Source organism: Antechinus flavipes, chromosome 6 (assembly GCF_016432865.1).
Source record: "Antechinus flavipes isolate AdamAnt ecotype Samford, QLD, Australia chromosome 6, AdamAnt_v2, whole genome shotgun sequence".
NCBI lineage: Eukaryota > Metazoa > Chordata > Mammalia > Dasyuromorphia > Dasyuridae > Antechinus > Antechinus flavipes.
Genome location: NC_067403.1, coordinates 171,448,142 through 171,474,902, shown reverse-complemented (window position 1 = coordinate 171,474,902; position 26,761 = coordinate 171,448,142). Strand labels below are relative to the sequence as shown.

Here is a 26,761-nt window from a genome sequence, read left to right as displayed (position 1 = left end):
GACTTTGGACATGAATTGTCCAGTAGAAGAAACAGTCAAGAGAGATCACTGGATCATATATAAGGAATGGGTAGGGAGGAAAGTGTAAGAAGGAGCCCAGTTTTGAAGAACTTGGTTGGGTAAGATTTTATGTTGGATCCTCAGAGGATCAGGGAGGCTTAGAAGGTGAAAGAACCAGGGAGGTGACATGGTAAGAAAGACTTGAGATTCAGGAAAATCAGCTTGATAATTGAACAGCTGGGAGACCCCACTAGCAAGCTATTTTGTTCAGGTATCAGATGAAGTGTTTAACCAGGGTGGCTCGTGGCTGTATCAGAAGAGAATGGGATTTAGTTAGAGAAGTTAGAAATAGCAGAATTTGGTAATTTATTGGAAATGGGGAGTGAAGGAGCAAGCATTTAAAGATGATACTTAAATTGGGAGCTTGGAAGGTTAGGGAGGATAGAGTGGTTCTTTGATAATTATAGGGACAGTAGTAGGATTTAGGGGAAGGATGAATTCATTTTGAAACATGTTGAAATTAAGATGTCTACAAGACATCCAATTTGAAATGTCTAGACTTGAGGTCTTGACAAATAGTTTTGAGAATCATCTGATCAGAGATGGTGGTTGAATCCATAGAAGCTGATGCAGTCACTAAGTGAAGTGTATATGGAGAAAAGAGAGCCCAAGGTAAAGTTTTGGGGGACCCTTGGCTTTAAGGCGTGGGACTTGGATGAAGATAAGGATGACCATCTAGACCATGCTATGTGTGCTGTGACTTGAAAGGAGTTTGCAAGGAGTTTAACAGCCCACAGACTGTTAGACATCACTTTCCTGAAATAGGATATGGATTACTGTGCCTGGGCAGGTGTAAGTAAGCTACTTTGGCTGAAAGAGATGAACTGACTAATGTGAAATTATTCTGGGAAGACAAGGTTAAAGCCTGACTTTTTTTTTTTTTTTTTTTTGAAGTGTCAGCACACAGAATTTACTTTTTATATAATCCTTTCTAGACTTTAGCTAGTTGAATCATTAGCAATAACAACTGGTTTTCCCACTTCCTTGATTGTACCTCTTTCTTTTTGAGGTCAGATTTTATAAAGCTTTAAATGCTTTAAGTGTTTGTATTTTATTCCCCAACTTTATTTCAAACTTTTGGCTTCAGAAAACCTATAATAAACTCTTCCTACATAAAATTTGGTTTTATGTATTACTCATATTACAATTGTAATATTACCACTGTTTAAATGAATTAAGTATAATTTTTGGAAGAAAGTTTACTGAAATATTTTTGCATATACTTTTGATGCATTTTTCTCTTTCAAATAATATTTAAAAATACTTAAATGGATTATAAGATCTTCAGTCAACATAAATAATTTCCTGTTGATTATCTCTCAGGGAAGTGTCATCACACAACCACCTAATATTTGGTTTTTAACTTGTGTTTTTTTTTTTTTCATATTACAAGTGAAGATTATCTTTATTATTGTTTTGTTCTCTAAAAAATTAGTATGTGAGGCTCAAAGGAGTAAGTTTTTGGATTTAGAGGTTTGGTTTTAGAAAGCTTAGGGAGAAAAAAGGTCAAATAGTAGATTTGTGATAAATCTTTTTGGGAGAACCCATGCTTGTCTTAAAGCATTATTTTCAGTTCAAAATTCTCTTCTTACTCCAACAAGAGAAAGCAAAAAACATGATACTCATCATGCATATGCAAAAATATTTCCACTTTAGCCTTATTGGGGAGGAGGGGAAGAGACAAAGAAAATAAAGTAGGAAACTTCATTTGGCACTCAGGATTAATCAGAAGTGTGAATCTTGAAGCAGATTAGTTTTTCTTTCTCATATTGCCTCATTTATTAGCCTTGAATTTTGGAGTCTGGGCTAAAAAATCCCTTTTAAAAATATTGGAGGAAGCTTGGCTTATAGAAGTTTGAAAAACACCAAAGAGCTAAGGTTAGTGGACTTGTGAACGACAAGATCAGCAGGAGTCCACAATGTCATCTGGCAGCCAAGAAAATTGTCAGTTTAGGTTTAGGTTGCTTTACGAGAGGCAGAGAGTTAGTTTAAGACCGCAGTTGGAATTTTGTGTTCAATTCTAATTGCTACATTTTAGAAACAGTAGTATTGAGAAATCAGAGCATCCTGAGAACCAGAATGTTTAAGTTTATGACAAAGGAGAATTCTGGAGAAGAGAAAACTTATGTATGGGGCATGATAACTATCTTCAATATTTCAAAGGTTGTCTTGTTGAACAGAAAACATTACTCTTGCTCTGGTCTAGCAAGCCTCAGAAAGCAAAGTTAGGAGTGATAAGTAGAAATTGTGTAGGCAAATTTAGGTTCAAAGTAAGCAGTTCGATCATTCTTAGAAGTTAATTAAGCTGCCTTTGGAGGTAGGTTTTCAGTCCTGCTACACCAATAGAGAATACTCTGATCACAGGCACTTCTTATGATTGCTTGTTATCTGTTAGGCAAAGGATTCAATCTTGTTTTATTCATTTAGGTTTGACTAGGGAATTGTTGAAATTTGCCTTTCCAATATTAAAATTATATCAGTCTGTGAGATTGAATGGAAATTTAAGTTGGTGGTATGTTATTGTAGAAATGTATTGTTAGAGTGATAGAGAGTACGTGCATTTATAGGAAGTAAAAATGCAGGTTTTTTATTTTACTGAAATCAGTTAAAAATAATTAAATTAAATTTAAATTTTAAAAAACTGTTCAAATCTCCCAGAAACAAAAAATACACTTATAGCTATAAATATTGAAAGGGTATACAAATACTGAAAATGATGGCATTAAAAAATCTTTTCCTTTTTTGTTTGCACAAAATCTGTACATGCTTTAAGAGAAGCATTCTTTCTTATAGAATTTCTTTATAGAGAAGCAGTATTTTTGTTTTGTTTTGGCTGAGGCAATTAGGATAAAGTGACTTGGGGGGGAGGAGGGGTGTCACACAGCTAGGATAGTGTTAAGTGTCTAAGGCCAGATTTGAACTGAGGTCCTCCTGATGTGTCAGGGTTGGTGCACTATCTACTGTACCACCTAGCTGCCCTAGATAAGCATCACTTGTCAAGATATTTTCTGCCTAACTCTGGTTTCACTCTTATTGTCTATTTTATAGAATAAAAAAATTGAGTTTTTTTGAGATGATGGTGCTAGTGAAGAAGGCAGAGTTAAGTTGCTTTACTGTGCATTTATTTGAAATGCTGTTTCTTTTGTAAGTTAAAACATATATATAGTCAATTGCACAGTAGTTTTTTTCTGTTAGTGCTCAATGCTTTTGGGTACACTTGGCTTTCCTTCCATTTATTTTCACACAAGTTTTTAGCACAAGATAAATTTGTATAACCTTACTAGAACTCATTAGACCACTGTCCTGTTTGCAGAGTCTGTATTCACAGATCCAAGTTTGTCACATTTTGATCCTGTAGGACAGGTTATCTTGTGTAAAGCAGTATAAAGGAATGTAAAAACGTATTCGGGTAGGCAGTATGTGTGTTGGTTTTTTAGGCTACTTACTGTTGTCTTATTCAAGAGATGGATGATCCCAGGACTTATATTTTTGCTTCTACCTCTATGACTTGCGTAACTCTAGATATACCTCCATGTTGTTCAACTTGTATTTTTAGAATGTTTTTCAAGCTTTGCATCTGTTGTTCTCCTGGTGTGTGTATTGTTTTCCTTACATTTATCCTTAGTGAAGCCATTTGATTACATGAAAATGTAAAAACAAACTGCATTTAGAGGACACAAACTTTTTTATTGATTTTTTTTTTTTTTAAACAAAAACCAGTTTTTTGTTCTTTATATCAACTACATCTCTCCCTATATTTTGTCCTTTTCTCTTTCCATAGAGCTATTTCATAACAAAGATTTGTTTTTTTTTAAAAAAAAGAAGAGGAAAAAATTATGTAAAACAATTAACCAAGTTGAAAAAGCATCTGTTAAAATCAGTGTTTTGTACCAGTGCACTCTAACCTTGGTAAAGGAAAAAGAAGAGAGGGAAAAGTACTTTTTCACATTATCTCCTATGAGACCAAACTTGGTCTTAAAAATTCTGCAACATTCAGTTTCTATTTTTTGTGGGGTTTATTTGTGTTGTAGTTATTTATTGCTTTCTTGGCTTTCCTTAATATTCCATTTCAGCTTCTCATTTTATCACTTTTTTTTTTTTAATATATATACAGCATAAGAAAATTCTAATACATTCATAGTAACACAACTTTTTTTAGTCTTTTCATAGTCCATGTATATCTACATTGTTTCTAGTTCTTTGCTACACCCCCAAAATGTTGTTACAAATAATTGGGTGTATTTGGAGCCTTTTTGGCATTGACTTCATTAGGTATATTTATAAGTGGGATCTCTGGATCCAAATGCTTTGCATTTTTTTTTAGTCAACATGTTAGCCTTATTCCAAATCTCTTTTCAGAGTATAGTTCTATCAAATCAGAACAGTTTCTTGTCTTTCCACAACAAGCTCCATCTTTTGTAATCTTTGCCAATTTGCTGAGAGTGAGGTGAAATTACAGGGTTGTTTAGATTTTCTCTCTATAATTTGGAATATTCTTTACATGGCTGTAAATATGGTAATTCTTTTGAGAACTGTTCATAGTAATTCTTTTGAGAACTTTGACCACTTTATTGGGAATGACTCTTGATATCTTTTATAGCAAATTCATTGTAGGGGTTCAGTAGGAAATTATTTCCCAATCAATTGCTTTGCCTTATATTCAAGATATATTAAATTATATTTTAGGAAAAGTTTTTCACTAATATGTAATCAAAATTATATATTTTGTCTTTTGTAATTGCTTCTATCTTGTTTGCATAAAATTTATCCCTTATCCATTAGCTGTGATGGGGGGTATGGTCTGCTTGTCTTCTCATCTTTAATGTCATGATATTTAATGTTTAGCAAGCAGAGCCATTTTGAGTTTCTTTTTTTAAATATTCTCTTCCTTTCTCAATATTCTCTCCCCCATACTTTTTAAACTAAGAATTAAGAAAAAGAAAACGGTTAATCAGCTCATCTTTCAAGTCATAACATTATATAGTGTTCCATCCTCATTCAGAGTCCCTCATCTCTGGAAAAAAAGAGCGAAGTACAATCTTAAATTTCTTAAGTATAAAGCTTGGTCATTATGACATATTTTCAATTTAAAAAAAAATTATTCTTTACTTTTTATGTTGTCTTTGGCATTATCTATACTACTTTCCTGATTCTCCTCATTTCATTTTCCATTTCTTGATATAAGCGTATATAAACATATATAAAAATATATGATGTTGGTGTCACCCTTCACTTCATTCGTAATACACAATCATCTTTGGTTACATCCAGATTTGTAAATCACTTATTTAGCAATTCTCGAACTGATAAAGACATTTACTTGAATTCAAGTTTTTTTTGTTGTTGTTGTTTCTACCAGAAATATGGCTATAAATATTTGTGTGTATGTAGGGCCTTTATTTTTATTTTTTACTTCCTTGGGGTGGGATTTCTAGGCCAAAAGATTTATAAAAGTTATGTTAGGTTCAGGGGGAATAATGCTCACTTCTTGTGGTCATTCCTTCCTGTGGAGGCGGAGGCTGGTGGATGGCTTATTTGAGCTTTGGAATTTTGAGTTGCACTTTGGCTTAGGCAATTTGTTGTCTGTACCTGAGGTCAGAACCAATCTGGTGAATCCCCCTGGGAGTGAGAAGTGGAGAGAGGGGGAATATTGGGTGGGTAAATAGTCTGTCTAAGGAAAAAGTGCACCTGCCTAGGTAGGAAATAGGTAAAATCAGTTTATGAGAGCTCCTGTACTAAGAGACACATTAATTCTTATTTTAATTTAATTGTTAAGAATGCTTTAGTTATTCTAGTTTTATAGTCTATCAAGGTACTGTTGGCTTTAATGCTTTAGAAGAAGACTGTTAACCAGAAATGATATTGTGAACCGTGTGATTTCTTAATGGGAGAAATGAGTAGAATGAGTGTATATGTTTTAGACTGTAAAGTTCAGTACTAACTGCATTTTGCATATGAAAAAAATTCTTGAAGTTAAAGTCATAAAAGTAATAACATCCTTTTTTCCCTTAGAACTAAGTTCCACAAAAATTATAAAAGCAGGAAAACCCAAGACAAAGAAAACCAACAAGGTATGTCTTTTTTCAAGAAATAAAATGAAATTGATTCACATTAAGAATTTCTGGATCTAGATTTATACTTATTTTTGTGATTAGTGTAGCAGTCTCCCACTCCCCCCAAATGCCATTTGATAAGCTCAGGTTGGAATAGGATAAAAAGTAATATTAATGGGTACATGAAGAGAGAAAAAGAGAGATGAGATTGTTTCAGTGTCCTGTATACATATCTGCCTCCTAATTTGGCTCATAGCTGCATAAATTTATTAGAATTAAAGTTTTAATGCTCAGCAATTGTTTTGAAAGAGTTTTTTGATCTTTGGCAGCTTTTTTCCTGTTTATGTATTAAAATGCTTGTATGATTGAAAATTGCTTGATTTGTTTGTCTTGGATATCTACCAGCGATTATAACTTTTCATACACTTTACTATATGTATTATATGAAAGTATTTTTATAGCATTTCAGAGTGATTATTTTGTTGCTTTGCAGGCTAGTGATTTCAGTGACATCACAAATTGGCCAACACCAAGTGAGTTAGTGAACAATGAAGTAAGTATTTTATATTTTTGAACTTATTAAAAAGAAATTAACTTAGATGCCACAAAGCAGCATGATTTTCATACTGTTCAGATAAACGTCAGCTTGCACAGTCTACCATCATAGGATTTAGAGCTAGAAGGTATATAGAAATCAAGTAGTCCTTTAACTATCTTGGCTGAGATGATAACAATATGTATATACTAATAAAGTGTTTTATAGATATTTCATTTGCTTCTCAGAAATTTCATATGGATAGTAGCTGTTAGGGTGAGAATTGGAACCTATAAGGTTATTAACTACTGTTACGCAAAGTGGAATTTAATTAATTTTATTACAGTGTCAAAGTTTTACATCATTTATTATCACATTTACCAAGATCACAATCTGTGAATATCTGATGTCAATGTTAATAATATAAAGTTCCTTTATGTTAAGACATTAAGGTTTAATGTTGTTTGAATTTTAGTAAAAGATTTAATCCTTGTCTAGTTTCTTTCAAACAGTAATTCTGTGGTAGTAGTTCTAGGATTGGGAACAAAGCATAAAAAATAGATTTCCCCTTAAAAGAGATTAAATTTTCTGATAGGATATAATGTGTAATACAGACTTAAAGTATCTGTGATTTTTGTCAAGATGAGGAACTTTTCCCCCAAACCAAGTCTGTCTGAGTCATTGAGTGACTTGCTTAGGGTTATACTTAGTAAATATCAGAAGAATATTTGAACCCTCAAGGCTTTTTGACTTCCAGCTCAGCATTGTTACACATATGTACATTTAATTTGTATATTAACAACTCGAGTAATAGGGAAAGACTTTGTCCTATAAGGCAGCATCTGACCTGCTGTACTTGGAGGAAGCTATGATTTTTAAGAGAATGGGACAAGGAAGGAAATAGAATCTAGAAATAGAGGAAAATCCACACAATAGCTTAGAGATGGGAAGTAGAATGACCTGGTAGAGGAATAGCAAGTTAGAGGCTTGTTTGGCTAAAATAGAGTTATTAAAGGGTACTTGAAGTCTGAAGGATGGACTTTAAAAGCTGGGCTATAAAAAGCTATAGATATCAAATTGAGGGGTTGATAGTTAATTCTAGAAGGAATAGCTCCTGTTCCTGTGTAAATATCAGTAATTTCTGGGAGAAAAGACTGTCCCTTACTCTTCTGATAAATATAAATAAGTAAAAACATCAGATGTAATGACTCCATGAGACAATTTATCCAACATTCGCCATAGAATCCCATCTCCCCTCTGAGGTGAAAAAATGTACCATTATCCCTTTACAAGAATTGTTATGGATTTTAAATATTAATCAGTTTGGTTTCATCTTTTTGTTTATATTATCTCACTAGAGGCTATTGATCAGAATTAACAGTTCATTGTTAATGATTTTAGCACTGTGACAAATGTGTGAAGTCTGCCTCCCAAGTGTTCCAGGGTTTTTGCTAACTTAAATTTTTGTGTTGTCATTTGTAATTTCGAAGTATTAGATGTTTACTGCTGTACAGTGTACAAATACACTGTTCTGTGACATAAATCCAAAAAAAAAGTTACTTCATTATAGAATTTAACTGCAAGCCACAGGACATTCCTAATGTAAAACTCCCTTCACTGATAGCAGATCAGCCATTTGCCTGTAAGTTGGAGTTGAGCCTGTCATGAATTTCTAAGGTCACATAAAGGTCATATCACTGCACTTTTTAAAAAAACTGTGTTATATAGTTTAATCTCCATATAGATTTAATTTACTCAAGAAAACTGACCGTTATTAAAAGCTAAGGTATACTAGTCATCTAGTGAATATTTCACATTGGCTTACCATGTGATTATTTCATCCAAATGTTTTAAGTTGACTCTTTAGATTTTTCAGAAGCTAAAGTAACTTAGGGCCTTATTATGAGCTTAGCTTTTAGTGGCGTTTATTTTTATGATTTGTTGATTTTAATTTTAAATATATTCTCACATTTTTAATGTTTAATTACAATGGTCAAAGTGTTATGATAATTCATCAAAATTTTTTACAGTGCCAGAATGTCACCAGTCAACCAAATAAGAAGCCCCAAAACAGAAAAGAAAAGGAAGAAAAGGTTGAAAAGAGAACCAACAGTGAAAGTAAAGAAAACCGTGAAGCAAAGCTTGATGGCCCTGGAGAAAATGTCAGTGAGGATGAGGCTCAATCAAATAATCAAAGAAAGAGAGGTTGGTCTAGATTCTTTTGATAATTTACTGAAGAATAAATGTTAATGAAGAATAAGCTGTACAATCACTGATTAGGAGAGAGTGCTTTTGAGTGAAACATGTGCAAGAGCAACTCATTTGAGGTTTTCCTTGAGGCCAGCATTTCCAAAATTTTGATTTCCATTAACTTATCATCATAGTATCTGTTTGTGAAAAGGAAGATACTATTGATGAAAATGGAGGTAAAATGGAAGGAACTCAATCATTTCTAGTCATATTTTAAAATTGAAGGGACCTTGACGAAAATCTCAAGCTGGAATCTGTGAACTAGTTTTTTAAATATTTTGATAACTTTAAAAAAATTTGTTTTGCATTTAAAAACATACTAAGAAATGTTGTAAGAAATGTCTTTACTAAGCTGCCAAAAGGGTTCCATGAGACAAAAAAAAGTAAGGAATTCCTGATCTAGTCCAGCATATATCTTAATGAGAATCTCTTCTACAATCTGGCCTTTCCTTGAAAACTTTCTTAGGTGAAAATCCTATTGTCTTCTGAGACACATCCCATTTCATTTTGATAGTTGTAATTAATTGTTAGGAAGTTTTATTACATCAAGCACAAATCTACTTCTGTTCCATTTTAAACCATGTTCCTATGTCTACCTTGTTTCTAGGTCTACCTTCTAGTGCCTGACAAGAACAAGGTTAATTCCCTTTTCAAATTGGGACCTTTCAAATACTTGATGACAGCTATTGCATTTTACCCCTAAGTTTTCTGTTCTGCATCTTAAATTTCCTGTTTCTTCCGCTAACCTTATAGAATCATCTTGAGGCTTTTCATTATCATAGCATTTCTTTGGTTATTCTCTATGAAAAATAAGGTGTTCACCAAACTGAATGCAGTATTACAGATGATGTTTGACAGGAGAGGGAAAAAAAATAAGGTTAATGCTTGATTCATTCTGTTTATTCTCTATCTTTGGACTGGTTATCTTGTTGGGATCCCATGCCACATTGTTGAATCATTTTGAGTTTACTGAAAAATCCTGAAATCTCTTCAAAAGGACTACCCTCTAGTCATGCTTCCTCCATCATAGACTTGTGAAATAGAAATTTTGGAACTCCGGTATAAAATCTTAGCCACATAACATTTTATCTCATTTGATTCAGCCCAATTTTCCAGTTTCTCAAGGCTTTGGATTCTTCTGTGGCGTTCTGTGTGTTAGTTATCATTCCCAATTATTTTCAGCTACATGTAGCTCTTTAGACTTTGATCTAGGCTGTCTAAAACATATAGCAGCAAGGGACAAGCACATATCCTGGGGGCATACTATTACAAACTGTCTGCTAAGCTGCTGTGGAACCATTAAATAACTTTGGGTCCATACTTTAATGTCGTTCTGAGCCTATTGGTCAATTCATATTCCCCCTTATTTACAAGGATAAATATGAAAATTTATCACATACTTTTCTGTCATCTAGATAAAGTATTTCTGTTTAACTCCTGAATCAGTTTTAATGACCTATTAAAAAAAAAAAAAGTGTTCGTTAAGGCTGATATGAAAGCCCTGTTGACTCTTGATGATCATACTATCCTATTGTAGTTTAAATTTTTGAATATGTATCCTATTATTTTTTCCAGCAATAAGATTGAACTTCTGGTTTTCAGATTTCATTTTCTTTAACTTTTTTGAAAATCAAGGGCATTTGCCTTTTTTTGGTCCTGAAACATGCATCCCATTCTACATGGTCAGCACTGACAGTTGACTGGTTCTGGTTGTTGAATTGGTTAGTTTTGTTTTTGAAGTAAAAATTCAATAGTAAAACTGAATATTGGAAATTTAGTCTTATCATTCTCTGATAATATGAAGGTAGAAAGTTACCTCATAGCCTATCTAGTCCATCTTCTAAATGAACAAGAAATTCTCTGCTACAAACTTAACAAGTGAGCCTTTTTTGAAGATTTCTGGGAAGGGGGAGGTGTCACTTTCCTTAAAGGTAGCTCTTTTTACTTTTGGATAACTTTAATTGTCAGCATATTTTTTTTTTACCTTAAGCCTAAATTTGATTTTGTAATTTTGTTGTTCGCATTTCTGCCCTCTGGACACTCTGACCATTCTTCTACACGCTGGTCATTTACATACATACTAGGGTAGCTCAGCTCTTGAGGTGTCTGAATTCTCTTGAAATCTTCTCTTCTCCAGATCACATTTGTCTAAATTGCCTGTTGGCTCTCCAGCTGACCGGGAATGATGTTCTTGAAGTATGATATCCAGAACATGGAGGTATTTTAGACCTGATCTGACAGGAAAATAAAATAATTCATGAGATTGTTAACCTCTTTCTCCAGATGCACAAAGTTGCTTCAAATGCAGTCTCTGCTCATTTTCAACTTTTTTTTTTGGCACACTGTTAGGATTCAAGAACTTTTTTTTTCCTTCAGAAAAAAACATTTTAGGAGTTTAAAAATCACCATGTGATTGTTGCTATGAATATTAAAAAATAATATCCCATTGTCATGTGGCATGTGGTCTAATGGACCTTAAGAGTTCTCTGTGATGTTAGGTAAAATCTGGATGTATTTTTATAGCTGAGGATATTGTGGTGCATGGAAGTGTCTGAGGTCACAAAGGTCATTAATGGCAGAGTCAGGAGCAGACCCAGGAATCCTGATTCTTCATCCATAGGACATCTGTCTGAACCATGCTCATCACCTCACTCTTTGAAAGGGGTTAGGCTTTTTAAGGGGAACTTTTGTGAAGCAAAAGCTACTCTTGGAAGTAAATGGAAATGAAAATCTAAACAAAGAAGAAAGAAATATCAGGAACATTTTCTTCTCTTTTTCCTGGAACTCTTTTACCCAAAAAAAAAAAAAAAAAAAAAAAAGGCAAAAAAATTCCAGACACATTGAGAATTGTCATTGATCCAATTTGTGTATGTAACTAATGGAAAGGGAGGTATGTAAATATACAAATGGAGGGTTGGGATAAAATTGATGATGTCTGGTAAAGCTGAGGTATAGATCCCAAGTTTTTTATAATAATATACTTTCTATTTTAAGAAAGTTACTTAAACAGTTGTATGGGCTTTTAAAAATTATTGAAAACATTCTTGGAAAAAGTTGAGTATATTCTAGAAAGATGCAGAAATACAGTTACAGTAATAAAAATAACATTTGCTGGCAAGAGTCTTTTCCCTTTTCAGCTTCTCTGCTTCCTCCCCTTACTCCTCATTTAAAAAAAAGAAAAGTCTTAGTAATGCTTTTATCTAAGTCATTCCTAGGGAAAAGAACACAAACCCCTCCTTGTTCCTCCAGATTGAATTATTCCTTGTGATGAAACAAAAATCCAAAATGCACAAAAGTAGCAATATTGTACAAATGTTTTGCCCCCAATCTGTTCTATTTGGTTAAAAGATTTTTTTTCAGGGACCTTACTGGCTTTTTACTTATTTGGCCTTTTGAATATGTTGCCCAAATTTTATGGGTAGGAAGTTGAGGTTGTGTACCCCAACCTTTCCTTCTCTAAAAAACCCAAATTCAGTTGTATGAGTAAATTAATTTGTGAATAATATATTAGTCCTATAAAGGAAACTGAATAATTATGTACTGGAATAGTCATTTTCCCCCCTTTTAGAATTTCTAAATTTAAGTATTTGACAGCCCCAAAGATTACAGGTATTTGATTAATCCTCAATTTTGGTCAGTATCAATTAATAGATAATCCTAACCCATCTTAATAACAAATACATTAACTATAAGAATAATCATTTACAATGTTATAGTTGTGTTTCAAATATTAAAATCATTACCTTGCAGTACTGGAAAAGATCTTGAAAAGTATTTAATCTAGCCTTTTTTTAAAAAAGAAAAAAAGCCCATTAGGAAATTGAGAAATGTTTCAAAGACATGTTACTGGTGCTGACACAAAAAATGGAGCCTGTGATTTTCTTTGTAATGCTGTTTATGTTAATAGCACTCTTTATCCTTGATAATATTCTGTAAAGTGGGCACAGAAGCACCACTCAGTCTTATTTATTTTGCGGTCTCATCACTTTATTGTAAAATATTTTTCTGTGGTACTTAGAAGCTACAGTGCTACTGAAATGTAAATTTTATCTCTAAAATAGTCTGACCATAATGTGGTTATTGAATATTTAATAAGAGTTTGAAGCATTATTTGGAGATGATTTAAGGCTTCAGGCCATCTAGAACATCTATAACAGATACATTATTATTTTTTATAAGATCCCTGCACTAAAAAGTAGTTATTTAAAAATAAATAACATTGTAGCACTTAGTTTTGCTTGATAGTATTCACAAGGACTTAAGTTCTGAGCATGTGCAGAACAAATACATTTGAATCTAGGCCTTCTGATTATTTTTTTATTCTTTGCTCTGCTCCCCTTCACCCCATAGTAGCCTTAAAGGAAAAAAATGCTGGAAAATACATACATACATATATACAGACAGACAGACAGATAGATTGTGGAAGGAATAGGTAGCCCTATACTTTTAAAACTAAGGGTGTTTGTTTAAAAATTTGTTTAATCATCCTGAAGAATTTTTTTCCCCTCCCAAATGCTAAATTGCAGGAACCATTTCCTTCTTAGATTCCTTTAGAAGCTATTGTCTATCTGGGGCCCTTCTATAGCTGTAGATAAATAAGTTAGTGAAGACTTTGGGAAACAAATTTTTACAATAAATTTGAATAAGTAATGATTGTGAAAAATGGTACTACCTGAATATGGGTTGCAAGTCAGAAGTTGGAGGAAAGGACTAAGTTATGAGCTTGAGTTCACTTAGTATCACCTGCCAGTTTGGAAGGTAAAGGATGGAGCTGATGTGTTCTTGGTGGCTTGCTCCACCCTACAGGAAACCTGCCATATTCTGTATCCTGTGTGAGGACTTCTTTGTCAATTTCAGGTAAATCCATTATGGTTTTGTTATTTCTAATTATAAAAGTATAATAAAGCCCTACATATTCTGAGGCAAACTTTTTGATTATAGGAAGGAATCTAAGTTTCTCATTTCAGAGCTCTGCCTCTTCCTCTATTGGGGAAGTCTGAATGAGTGATCCTTCAGAACTTCGCCTGACTACTTAGACCAGAGCAGGATAGAAACAGTGAGAACCTTTAGGAAGCAGGAATATTAAAAAGGACACCTTGGATGGCAAGGAAAGGAAAGATTTAGGATATGTTTTAAGGGATCCTGTACAGTAATGACTAATACAGAAAGAAAAGAGGACCAGGTGAGCAAGCATTGCCACCACCTTTATCCATTTTCATCTCCAAGTGGATGAACAGTAGAAATTAAATAAAGCCATCGTCAAACTGAATGGGATTTGTTCATGGCAGGGGGATTGAATGGGACTGGAATAAGTTAGTATTTATAGTCTGATTCCAAATAGGTCTTCCTTTTCCCATCACTATTGGTAACTTTTAATACTATTAAATTAGCTATCCTAGGGTATTTAATAAAATTGGAAGAAAAAAACCCCCCAACATTTTGTTTATTTCGTGTCCCTTCTTGGACTTTTCCTCTATTTTCTGCCTTCTTTTTCTTTACCATTCAGATAACTACTCAGTGTCTGCCTGGGACCTTAGGGCCGTTTCAGATTCCTTAGTATAGGCCAAATGCTGATCTAAGATGCCTCTTCTCTTTCCAAAATGTACAATGTATAATTCACCTGGACTCTGATAGGTTTGATTGATTAAACTGATTAGCAAGGAGGCGTGCATTTGTAGTATTTTTAGAAAGAGTTTGTTAAATCTGCTGAGATTTCCTTGCTGCCTTTACTTATATATCTGGTTTGTCAAGGAGTAGAAGGTAGGGACATAGTGGTGTTATGCCACATTTTTTTTACTTAATTTTTCCCAATCTTACCTATTGCTTGTGGTGGAAATAGGGGATGGCATAGAATGATGCTGATTTTGAAACTTTGTCTCAGTTTAAAGGACCTCTCTAATAGTGCACCACAAGATAGTGGTCATAGTAGTCACCCAGAAGTTAAATATGATACTTAGTATGTATCCTAAGCATCAGTGTGTAATCACACACACACACACACACACATACAAGCATGTGACATAATATAGATAGTAGGTATGAGAAAAGAAAGAACTGTGTGATGTGATTGTGTATACTGAACTGATTGCCCTATTTTAATTCTTTGAATTATATCATACTGGTCTTTCTGAATTACTTAGTTATTCATGTTAACAATATGCCTCATTTCATTCCTAGATTACAATTCTGCTATTTTCCAAACATGAGCATTAATGGTTTTTCAATATTTGTTTGATTTAGTTTTAGAAATATTCCTATAAAAATGATTAAATAATCAAATTAAAATGATGATCTTTTAATTCATTTACATGAGATACCTCATTCTTTAATAATTCCTTGGCATAGATGAGGTATTAATATTGCATCATGATAAAGTAGTATAAAATATGGTAATAGTGAAGGTGGCAGGCCTCTCTTCAATAAGTTGGGTGAGAGGGAAATCGTTTTTAATGTTTCATAATAGTATTTAGACAATATTTTTCTTGGGGCAACTCAGTACAAAAGATTGGAGTAATTTTATGGATCTAAAAGTAAAGTCACTGATTTCCATCTTCCTTTACAAATACCTGCCTTTGTTGTGAAGATGCAAAATGTTTATTTGAATCATTAAGAGAGGCCTTTTAAGCAATTCAGAACTTCATAAATGCAGAAGAAATGATAATTAAATATACCACAATTATGACCTTAAGAGTAGATAAGCATTGTTACTTCTTTTGCTTTTATTCTTTTTCATATTTCACATGTAAATAAATTTTTTTCCAGAATTGCTTCTTCATTTTTTGTTGTTCAAATTCAATAATAGTGATTTCAGGTGATATGTTTCCAAAAGTTAAAAGTATTTGTTTTTTAAAATCTCTTAAAATACCAGCCTTATGATTTTTTTTTCAAATTTCTTTTTCAAATTTTCTTTTTAAGCATTAGGAAAATGGTAGTAATTATTATTCAAAAAGATTCTGTTTTGTATTCTTTAAGCTAATAAGCACAAGTGGGTACCACTTCATTTAGATGATGTAAGACCTGATAGCCAAGAAAGACCAGGATCTCGGAATAGCTCAAGATCTCAACCAGAAGCAAATAAATCTGCACATAACAACCGACGAAATGATTCACGAAGTAAGTAACTGTTCTTATGGTAAAAAGGGCTAAAGAAATATTCCTAGAGCCAGACTCGCTGGATGTGGGAAAGGTTTTTATGAAATGTTATCTTTTAAAGAAGGTAGCATAATAGCTAGACTGGCTGTAGACTAGACGGGGAAGGGTGTTTCTCAGTGTTCTGGTCAGGAGACTTGCTAACTACACCTTGTTCTAGACAACTCATTCGGCCCTGAGAGATTTCTTCACTTTTGAAATGCCTGTTCCAGGGAAATCATGGGTCTGGTCCCTGTCCTCTTAAGAGTAACTGATCTCCTTTTGAAGTAAAGGTTTGCAAAATGCTTTACACAGATGAGGGTGTGTAAACCTCTAGTTCTAGTACTTTTTTTATTGATGAGGAAACAAGTTCCACTGCAGAATTGGGGCTCTTGTTACACTTCCAGCATTCTAGTCATTTAGTTAAGTAGTGTTCAGTAAATATTAGCAGAGATAGGGTGATTTCAAGAACTCTCAATAATCATAGTAATCAGCATTATGCTTCTTAGGACATCTGATGAACTGTGGTATAATGTTAGATTTTTATGCTTCACTTGTAAACAAAGGAAATGAATTTATTCTATGAATGAAAGAAACGAATGAAAGAAAAAGCATTTTATCACGTTCTTACTGTGTTGTGTGCTAAACACTGCTAAGAGACTGCATGTCAAGAATGGTTATGGATTTTATTTCAAGTTTTGATTGTAGTACCTTTGTAATGATTGGTACAGTATTTTGTGACTATTTGAAGTCTCTTATCTTCTCCCATAATTCACACCATACAAAGAAAACTTCCTGTGTCTAGCATGGTGTTAAATAGAGTGATCTCTGACTAGGTTTTTCTGGTAACTAAAATAATTCTATGTTTGGTTTAAGTCATTTAAAATATCAGTACAGATACAATAACATTTATAAAAAATTTATGCTAAGTAATTCCAGTAATTCCAACCTCCTCTCTGAAAAGCTCTACCCTTTTCAACATTCTAATATTCATTCAATGTGACTATATTAGAGAATATTATAAAGTCTGCAGAATAAAAAAAAAATCAATAGTGGGAGTTAAAAGATTGAAATACACTACCAGCAGTAAATTTTATGTATGAAGTGGCATAGAAGGCATTCTAGAGACAAGAGACAGTGTGCCTTGCACATACTAAACCTAAGGGATAATACAGATAGGTTAGCTCATGGTTGCTGTTGATACCACATAACGCCAAGAGATCTGAAGAAAACCCTCAGCATCGTAAGCGAACTCTGTAGAGAGGTGGGTTTTATAGGAATGTGCACATACAGGTCATAAGAGAAGGAAGAGGCTATGGTTCTGCAATGCTGCCTGTCTATTACTGCCTGGAATATGTGACTCTGGGTTTGTGTAAACTACACTTTAATTAGAAAAGTTCATAGGAATGACCAATTAACTGTATAAGATGAATTTTTCTATTTTTCTGGTATATCATAGTGGTTGAAAATGGTTTGATGGGCAACAGTAGCTAACACAATTCTCTTTTGATAATATATTCTCTTTCTAATCTTTTCCCTAAATACCTTGTTCTTAATATTTATATTATCCTCATTAAAAAATAGGGTTTAGGTAAGAAGTTCATTGTTTCTTAGATTTAGAACACATTTAATCCAATACTTCTTTATTTTATAGATGAACTGAATACTACAAATGTAAAAGTCACTTTTCCCAAGTTTATAAGTAAAAGAACTTGGATTTTGAATGCAGAATGCTTGTCCTTCTATTGCATCAAATTGACTCCTTTAGTTGAATGAAGAAAAAGCCATACATTTTTTAAAAAAGAATGAGGCCTTTTTTTCATGCAACTTAACTTTTATCATTGGCCACACAATTCAGGCACATTAGGCATAAAATGGACATTTTTTATTGCCAGCAATTGATTCCTGTATAGTAGTTTTCAGATCTTCAATTTATGGGTACCTATTTAATACCAACTTTAAGTTGGAGTAAATGGCTAATTGTGAGACTTAATTGTCAGGTATAGAGAGTTGTTAATTTCTTGCATAATTTCAAATAGTCTGATTTTGGTATAGGGAAGGGGGTAACAGCACCAAATTAGAGCTTATTTAGATTTTAATCTTTGGAATTAGGTTTAGTTCTGTTCAAGTATAAAAAGAAATACAGTGATAATGGTCATGTGATCACTGTGTCATGCTTGCTTTGCATTTTATTTTAAAAAATACATTTTTTATAGACTTGTCAGTTGTTTTTTGTTTTATTTCCACTCATCGATCCCTATAGAATCTCCTTTGTAAACCTCCCTCCTCCCCCAAAAAAGATAATTAATCAACAGAATGACCTATCTAATTTTCTTTTGAAAAGGTTGGAGACGTGATAGAGAGAAGAGAGATGATCAAGATGAAGTTTCCAGTGTGAGAAGTGAAGGTGGTAATATTCGAGGTTGCTTTAGAGGTCGAGGAAGAGGACGTGGCCGGGGAAGAGGACGAGGCAGAGGAAATCCTCGAAGTATGACTGAAGTGTTTTGTTTTCTTTAGAGTGGACTAAAATTATTTCTGATTTTATTAAGTTGTTTCTCCTCTTCTGTTTTTACCCAAAATATTTAAATATGAATGTTTTACTGAGTGTCATGATAGTGTAAAATTAGACATTTGTGTGTTTATGAATATTTTGCATTATAATATTGAGTAATCTTTTCTTTTCATGTTTTTTGAAGTGAACTTTGAATATTCGTATGGTTATCGAGAACAACATGGTGAAAGAACTGATCAGCCATTTCAACCAGAACTTAACACTAGCATGATGTATTATTATGATGATGGTACAGGAGTTCAAATGTATTCTGTGGATGAAACATTGCTCAAAGAATACATTAAGCGGCAAATGTAAGTAGATTGTGCATGTAAGTAGATGGATTCATAAACTTCTATAACTTAAATGTTAGCATGTTTTGTTTTTTTTTTTTTCAAAAAATACATTGGTAAAGTTGCGAAATACAGCAATTTTCCATTTCTATTTTGTTTGTTGGGGAAAGTATTTTCATTCTAATAAAGTAGACTGTAGTTGACTCAGTCTTTATAAAATGATCTTTTTTCTCTCAATATTGGAATATTTTTTGTACCCTGTGAGATAGATATATGCAAGTTAATATGGGAAGATGCCCTTTATATTTTTAAGAAGAATTGCTGGAAATATCAGGAACATATTTTCAAAGCATAATTTCTCATCAGTGATTAAATTAAGAATGTAAATTGTGTTTCCAACTCAGTTAAAATTGGTTAGCCCACTTTAATTTTATAAATTGAATGAAAAGTGAAAGGAAATGGTTGTGATGATCTTATGCATCTATCAGTTGAGAATGAATTCTAAATCTGGTCTGGTTGATTTGTTTTGTTTCTCTTTTATTTTGACTTTTCGAGATTAGGTGTCTGGCTCCTGTTGGTAGCGGTGTTTGAGTTGTTTTTGTGATGTTGTCACTAGAGTGAGTTGAGTAGCTCCTATCCCTGTTAACATTTTAACTTGGAGGCTCCTTTAGTCTGTTCTTTTGTATATTGAAAAAAAGTACTATTAAGCATTAGTGGTTGTACTGTTTTTTTTTTTTTTGTTTTGTTTTTGTTTTTTGTTTTTTGCTTTATTTTATGGAAGAGAGAAAGAGACAGCAGTAGGACTATGTTCCCAAAAGATCTGTGTATTTAATTTTCAGGTATGTGAAATCCTTTTTTCAAATGCAAAAAAACATTCAGGAAGGCTATTTATGAAAGGGTTAGTAAAACGAAAATTGAATCCTACTATTAAAAAGAAAGCAGACTTTGCCTATTACTGGCAAATATTTTTCTTTATCGGCACCAACTGGATGCTCTTCTGAGATGCCATCATGGCAGATTTAATTTTCCTGATAATACGTGAAGCGGCTTGTTTATTTTGTTCTTGCTTCTTTTGTTGTTACAGTTGTCACAGAAAAAGGCCTTTTCATGGGCAGAAAGTGTCTGGCATTTGGCTTTCACTCTCAAACCACTTAATTTCATTTTGTTTTTTTGTAACTCTTGCTGCCAGGCCCCTTCTGAGACCTGACAGTGGACATGCAGCTCCCTGTCAGGATAATCGGCCTCCACTGTCCTCAGACAAGTGAGGGAGGAGCAGAGCCACTCCAGTGTTGGCAAAATTTCTGGTCATGCAGTGTAGAATCCAGAGCTTCTAAGGTAGGACATGATAATGTCCCCTCTGACACTCAGCACAAAGTCAGACATAGTGTTGTTCGTGATTTCTTGGACTTATTTTCATTTATATTTTGTTTTTAGCGTCAGATTTTGGCAATTTAGTACAAGGCTTAAGACAGCTTGTTAACTTGATTTTTATTGATCTTTGTTTGTTGGAGGACATAGAGACATAGTTTGGAGTATTACCAAAGGCCTTTGCCTCCTAGAAATTTCTACTAAGTGTTTAGATTTTTTTTTACCCCAGAAACCACCAGAGATGTAATTTTAATTTCCCTCTTGCATTTGAAGTAAGGAGGAAAATGCAGTTAAATCAATCTTTAAAATTTTGTGTCATTGAGACCAAGTCAGGGAAAAATCAAGAAATGCTACAGAATAGCAAGGAGCAAAAAAGTTTTAAAAATAAACTTGGATCAAATTCTTGATTATTTCTAGCCATGACTAGTGGTTTCAAACTATACTCTGTAGTCATTTCAGAATTACTTAAGAATATGGTCATGCCATGATTCAAAGCTTTATACCCATGACAGTGGCTACACTGTAACCCTCTGAGAATTATCATGGTTAACAATTATGTGACAATCATTTCATGACACTAACCATTTTTAAGTGAGAATAGAATTTTTCATTGTAGAATTCTGAAACATGAATTAGATTTTTCAAAAAAGGAGAAATCCTAAATATCACGTTTCTTTTTGGCTTCCAGTTTAAAAAGTTAAAGTTAAAACTTTCAGAGTACATATTCTAGTCTGGCTTTTACTTTTAACTTTTGTTTTTGGTAGGATAGTTGGGAGATAATCGGACTATAACTACCACCAAATTGTTTTAAGGATTAAAACTTGCAAAATAACTGCTTGTCATTAAAGATTTACCAAAGGAGTCCCAAACGACTGTTTTCAGGAGCAGGTGGTATTGTTTTTTTTTTTTTTTCTTTGTATTTAGAATGACTTTTTTGAAGAATTATCTCTTAGACACTCAAGTGTTTTTAAGTATTCATATTTTATATATATATATATATATAATATGAATATATAATAAATATTTTATATATAATATGAACGTATATATGTGAAAATTTCAGGCTATGAGCTTTGTCTGTAGCATGCCCAACCTGGAAAATTTATTTCTGCTTGTTTCTCCCATTAGGGAAACATGCTACAGAAGCCGATTATTAATTTCAAGTCTTTTTATCAGTGAAGGTGAAATACTTGCTTTGTTGGTATTTTGAAACTTGTATTCTTGTTTTTTTTTTTTTTTTTTTTTTTTCCCTCCCTTCTGTGCTTTCCTAATATGTCCCTTTAATTTTAAATCTTTATCTTAGGAATTTGCCTACCTTTCATATGAGGCTTGCTGTTTGAAAGGTTTCATTCTCAAAGGCTGTGGCAAATTTGTCTTTCATAATGTCCCAGTGTTTTCTGTTTATTCTTCTGGATGTTTCTGATTGTTATCAAGCATTTATTATTGGGAGAAAGTCCTCACGGTTCTCCAGAAGATCTATTAGCCTTTAAACTGTGCTTGGTTCCTTCACTCTTGGAATGATATCCTTGAAGACCTTTGTTCTTAGCTGTTCCACTCAGTCAGGAAGTGGGGAGGACATTGTTAGCAAATGATTTTTACTGTCTCAGACTTAAGAAGTATTTTTTGCCTTTTGCTAGATAAAAAAGGAACTTAAGTTGTAGACCTTGCTTTTATGTGGTGGAACAGTAAAGCATAACTTGTTCTTTGCTGGTTTTAAGTAGTATACTTCTGTTTTTATTTTGAAATAACTTAGAAAAGCTATCTACCTGGTTAAATATCTAGGAAAGAGAAAGGAAGAATTCTTTTGCTGCTACTCTCAGTGCTTGAGACAGTCTTGCAAGTTTAATTCTAGTAAAATAATGTTTAATTCATTGATAACAAATGAGAGGCTAGTTAATTATTGGTACTGGCAAGACTGATATATTGGATCACTCATCTTTTTGGAAAATGCAGATTCACCCATTTCCTTCCACCTGCATAATTACTTTCATTGCAAAGTTTTACTTATTTTCCTACTGAAATGTGATGTCAAATTTGGGGGAGGCATGGAAATTTTTATGAGATTTCTTAGATTTCACAGCTAGACTACATGACTTTTATGATAAGCCATTTTTCTCCTGTTGCAGTTTACTTAGTATTTTGCCTAATTATTAACGCATGATTTTTATTGCTAACCATAGCTAAAATGTGTTTTGTGGCAGATGAAACGTGGTAAAGAACAAACACATTGCTTTTTTTTTTTAATAAAAGAATTAAGCTTATGTTTACCTCCTTATTTCTTTCTTCAGCGAATATTACTTCAGTATAGAAAATTTGGAACGGGACTTCTTTCTTAGGAGGAAGATGGATGAACAAGGTTTCTTGCCTATTTCTCTGATTGCCAGTTTCCACCGTGTTCAGGCCCTGACTACAAATGTTAATCTCATTTTAGAGGTAATCATACTATTTAAAAACGTTTTATTGGATTATATGTTTGGTATTTCATTTCTATTTTTGTGGGAGAAGCTTGTGTCTTTTTTACATATCCAAATGATCAGTACTTTGAAATCTTTGACAGACTGCTCCTAACAGCAAAATTTCCAGTAGACTTTACTAGTATTGAGATTCATATTTAAATTGGAGTGGTGTTGTGTTTGCCTGCCTTTTTCTCTTCTCCTCCCCCCACCTCCTCCCCAGTTAGGATTTTAATTCTTTTAAAATTACTCATCTGCTACAGGTGAAACGTTAGAAAGATGTAAAACAATTTGGCTTCTTTGGATATAGGTACCCATTGGGTTCTTGGTTGATCATTAACAACAAGGTTTCTGATAGCTCTGAGTCTGGCAAGCTTTCTTTGGAAGAAATTTTTTCTTCATAAGTACTTTTTATGGCAACTGCCATAATAGAACATATAACATTGACCTATGGGCACATCTACTTAAAAGAATAAAAAGGGAGAATACAGTAAAAGAAGAATACATGTAGGAAGGGACTAATAAAGATGGGCAGGTCACTGATTTAAGTGGTTGGGAGAGCAGTAGAGAATTACAATGGGAGTTAAGATAGTTGAGAAAGATATTAGGTACTCAGTCCAAAAGAGCCCAACATTTGAATTCTTAATATCTTTTTTTTTTTTTAACTTTGCTAAAAAAGTATTGGGAATAAAATAATAAATTCCAGCTTAAATATATAATTACATTTAGATTTAACCTTGGAGTGCAGTGATGAATAAAAATGCTTTTGTTACCTAAATTTAAAATGTATTTTTTAAGGGAAGAAATTATGTTAAATTATGTTAAAATGTTAATATAACACTGAAATTTGTGTAATGAAATTATACGTTAGGTACACTGCCTTCGATCCTACCTGCTCTTTTCCCTTTCTTTTTGAATAATCTTTGGTAGGCATTCACTTAGGATCAAGATTCTGGATCTTGAACATTTTAATGTACAAGAAAATGAAAAGAGGAAGGTATATGAAATAGTGAACTTGCATTATTTTTTGTTTGTTTTAAAATGAAAAACTTAACATGATAGTTGAAAAAAAATAAAATTTGCATCCCCTTCTGAATTTATGTTCTGTTTCTTATATTTAAAAAAAATTATTCATTGATAGAAAGGACATTCTATGACGGCTTTGTTATCATTGTATACTTCAGTTCTAATTCATTTTGTAGCAAAAATTCCAAGGATCTCATGACCATTAGGGTATAGTCTAGATATTTAGAACCAAAAGTGTAATATATTCATCTGTGAAGATTTCATCAATTCTTTTTTTCCCTTTCTCTGTCTTCCCACTTCCCAAATTGATTTGTTTCCCCCTTTCCCATATTATAGGAAGTGGTCATGTTTCATTACTTAATATTATAAAATTATTTTCCTTCAAGACTGTTTTATATAGTAAACATCAAAACTTTTCATGGTTGAGATATTAGGCTGTATATGGGAAAAACTAAATTCTGATTACTATTTTATAATTTGTTTGGATACTTAAGAGTACATTGTATGGAATGCTGGGGGGTAAGCCTAGTGGCACAGTGAAAAGGAAACCTTAAATGGAGTTACAAAAGAATCAACCAGCAAGGCTGAAAATAGTGCTGGTCCTGATGTTAGAAAAACTTAGTCTTCCCGAGATCTGAGACACATGATCTCTGAGACCATGGGCAAGTCACTTGACCTTTGTCTACCTTCTCAATTATAAAAATGGGGATAACAATAGAACCTGCCTTCTAGGGTTGTTATGAGGATCAAGTGAGAGATTCGTAAAGCACTAGCAAACATTAGCTTTTACAGAACACGTGTGAAAGAACTCGAGAGCATTTAGCAACATTTAAATTAAATGTCCAGGCAGAAGAGAAATTCTATATAGATGCACGAAGAGTTTCCTTTTTACAGGTAACATGCTAATTGTATTAACAGTCAGATACTATAAAACTTCTCAAGTATTCAGAGGAAAAGCTTACTTAAACTGATAAATGTTTTGGATGGACAAGTTGTAGAGTTGACATATCCATGCAGTACTCTTAGACATACTTTGCAGATGACAGCAATCTGGACCTTGAATTAAAAAGGGGCAGGTGTCAGGGCTGGAGCAAAGATTGTCCTGGCTGACATTTAGGAATTGTGCAGATTCTTAATAAATCTGAATAGTTTACATTTATATAGAAGGTTGATTTGAAACCACTTAAACTGTGTATCTAATTAGATGTCCAGTGCAGTGATAAACAAAAATTAAATTTTAATTGCAGAATTTAATATATTTAACAGTATCTTTTTTCACATGTAGTATCTCCATTTTGCGGTTGTGAAAACAGCTTGTGTAGGTCTGTGATGTCATTGTGACCCTTAGCTTCTTCTTCTTTTTTTTTTTTTTTTCATATTGGTCACCTTAAGTAGAGAGGATAGATAGATGTATGGTACTTGTGGATTGACTGTAGCATTTTGAATTGTGCATAGTCACTTGTCATAAATCAAATGTTATATACGAAATGGATGTCAAGGAAAGGAAATGAAGTCATTCATGGAATGAGAATGATATAGAGCCAATGGGAAAGTCACACTGGTGCTGTCCCCCAAGAGAGGGTTGGAAAGGCCATGGATGGGTTGTTGCCTGCATCACTAGAGGGGAGCCATGGACTCAGAGACCCATTAAAGAAATTGTAGAGAGGAGGTGTATAGTTTGGGGAAGGAGAGAACAGGGGTGTATTCTAGTTGATGAGTATGGTAGGAACACAAAGGGTTATATGGTTTTACTATTTAGGTTACTGGAAGTTTCTTTTTCTTTTACATCTTTTTCTTCAAATGAAAATTAGAAAATCAATGAAGAAAATTACATTTGAAATTCTAATTTCAACTTTATTAGTAATTTTTCTGTCCATCATTGGCCATTAAGTTTCAAGGTTCCTCTTCATTTTTCTTTAGCAAAACCGAAATAGATGATGACATGTATACCTTAGAGGAAGTAGGCATATTCAAGAAGTTATGATCTCAGTCTTTTGGAATTGTAGATTGTTATGGGGGATGTTGACACTATATAAATAATAGCTTTTTTATCCTTGATGGTTCTGAATGAACTATGTTTTAAGAGGAGCTTGTTGTATTTAAAGTCCTGCCTCATCAGAAGGTAAAGTTAGTGATTTGTTATATAGTTACCAACAATGTGTGATACTGTCTAGCAGATTGGGAGTAGGGGATGTAGCTTAGTGAATCTTAGCCTCTTTGCCCAGTACCTTGGCTAGCATTCTGTACTCATGGATCTTTTTTTGCACATCTAGACAATGTTAAGCACTGTGTTGGGGGGGGAATGGTGGGGGTTCATTTCCAGGTCAATTTCATTTAGTTATTCATTCAATTCAATAGACATTTATTATATTTGCAAGGTGCTATGTCATGTAACAGGAATACTATCAAGAAGTTTACATGGTTGTGGAGAAGTGTGAGGATGGGCAGATAGGAGAATATCTATGACTCATAAATTTACCAGAAGACCTGATAGCAAAAGCAGAATCCAAATGAAAACCCTGTGAAATGTGAGAAAAATACTAGGATCAGAGAAAGTTGCATGGAAAATCAGGTAGTTGAACTGAGCTTTGAAGATAAAGATGGGTTGTGAGGAGCAGAAATAATGACAATGTCTCTTCTAGACTTACGTGATAGCATATTAGGTTAGTCATTTTGGTATTATAGAGTAGAGAAAAACACTTGTAAGATATAAAAGTTGGGCAAAATTGTTAACACATTAAACATGTTGTTTGTTAAAAAAACAAAACTAATAACATGTTGTACACCTCCATTTTGGAGGTAAAGGGACTTAAAGTTGAGAAGTGAACAGTTTACCAGGGCCTCTGTGCCCTTAGAAGCAGGTGTCATAAAATCTATCAAAGTTCATTTATGTCAGATTTGGGTAAGACCCTCTCAGATATTGCCAACTGGTATCCAAGCTCACAGCCAATTAGAAGCAGAGCGTTCTGAACAGAAAGATAGATTGGTCTATATAAGTACACAGAAATGACCACAGCTAATTTGGCTGCAAAGTATGAGATACA

General features: G+C 33.3%; 1 protein-coding gene across 4 annotated transcripts in view; it reads left to right on the top strand.

Annotated features, from left to right (window-relative positions):
- The window catches only part of LARP1B (La ribonucleoprotein 1B), a 96,222-nt gene that overhangs the window by 6,952 nt on the left and 62,509 nt on the right, over nt 1–26,761 (top strand). For 3 of the 4 annotated variants that reach the window (XM_051966497.1, XM_051966495.1, XM_051966498.1), the window contains exons 2-9: nt 6,073–6,131; nt 6,607–6,666; nt 8,679–8,853; nt 13,705–13,755; nt 15,871–16,011; nt 18,371–18,514; nt 18,723–18,891; nt 22,527–22,671. In XM_051966497.1, coding sequence (XP_051822457.1) covers nt 6,073–6,131; nt 6,607–6,666; nt 8,679–8,853; nt 13,705–13,755; nt 15,871–16,011; nt 18,371–18,514; nt 18,723–18,891; nt 22,527–22,671 — 944 coding nt within the window. The remainder of the gene's footprint in view (nt 1–6,072; nt 6,132–6,606; nt 6,667–8,678; nt 8,854–13,704; nt 13,756–15,870; nt 16,012–18,370; nt 18,515–18,722; nt 18,892–22,526; nt 22,672–26,761) is intronic. The other variant, XM_051966496.1, reaches the window with a different exon arrangement.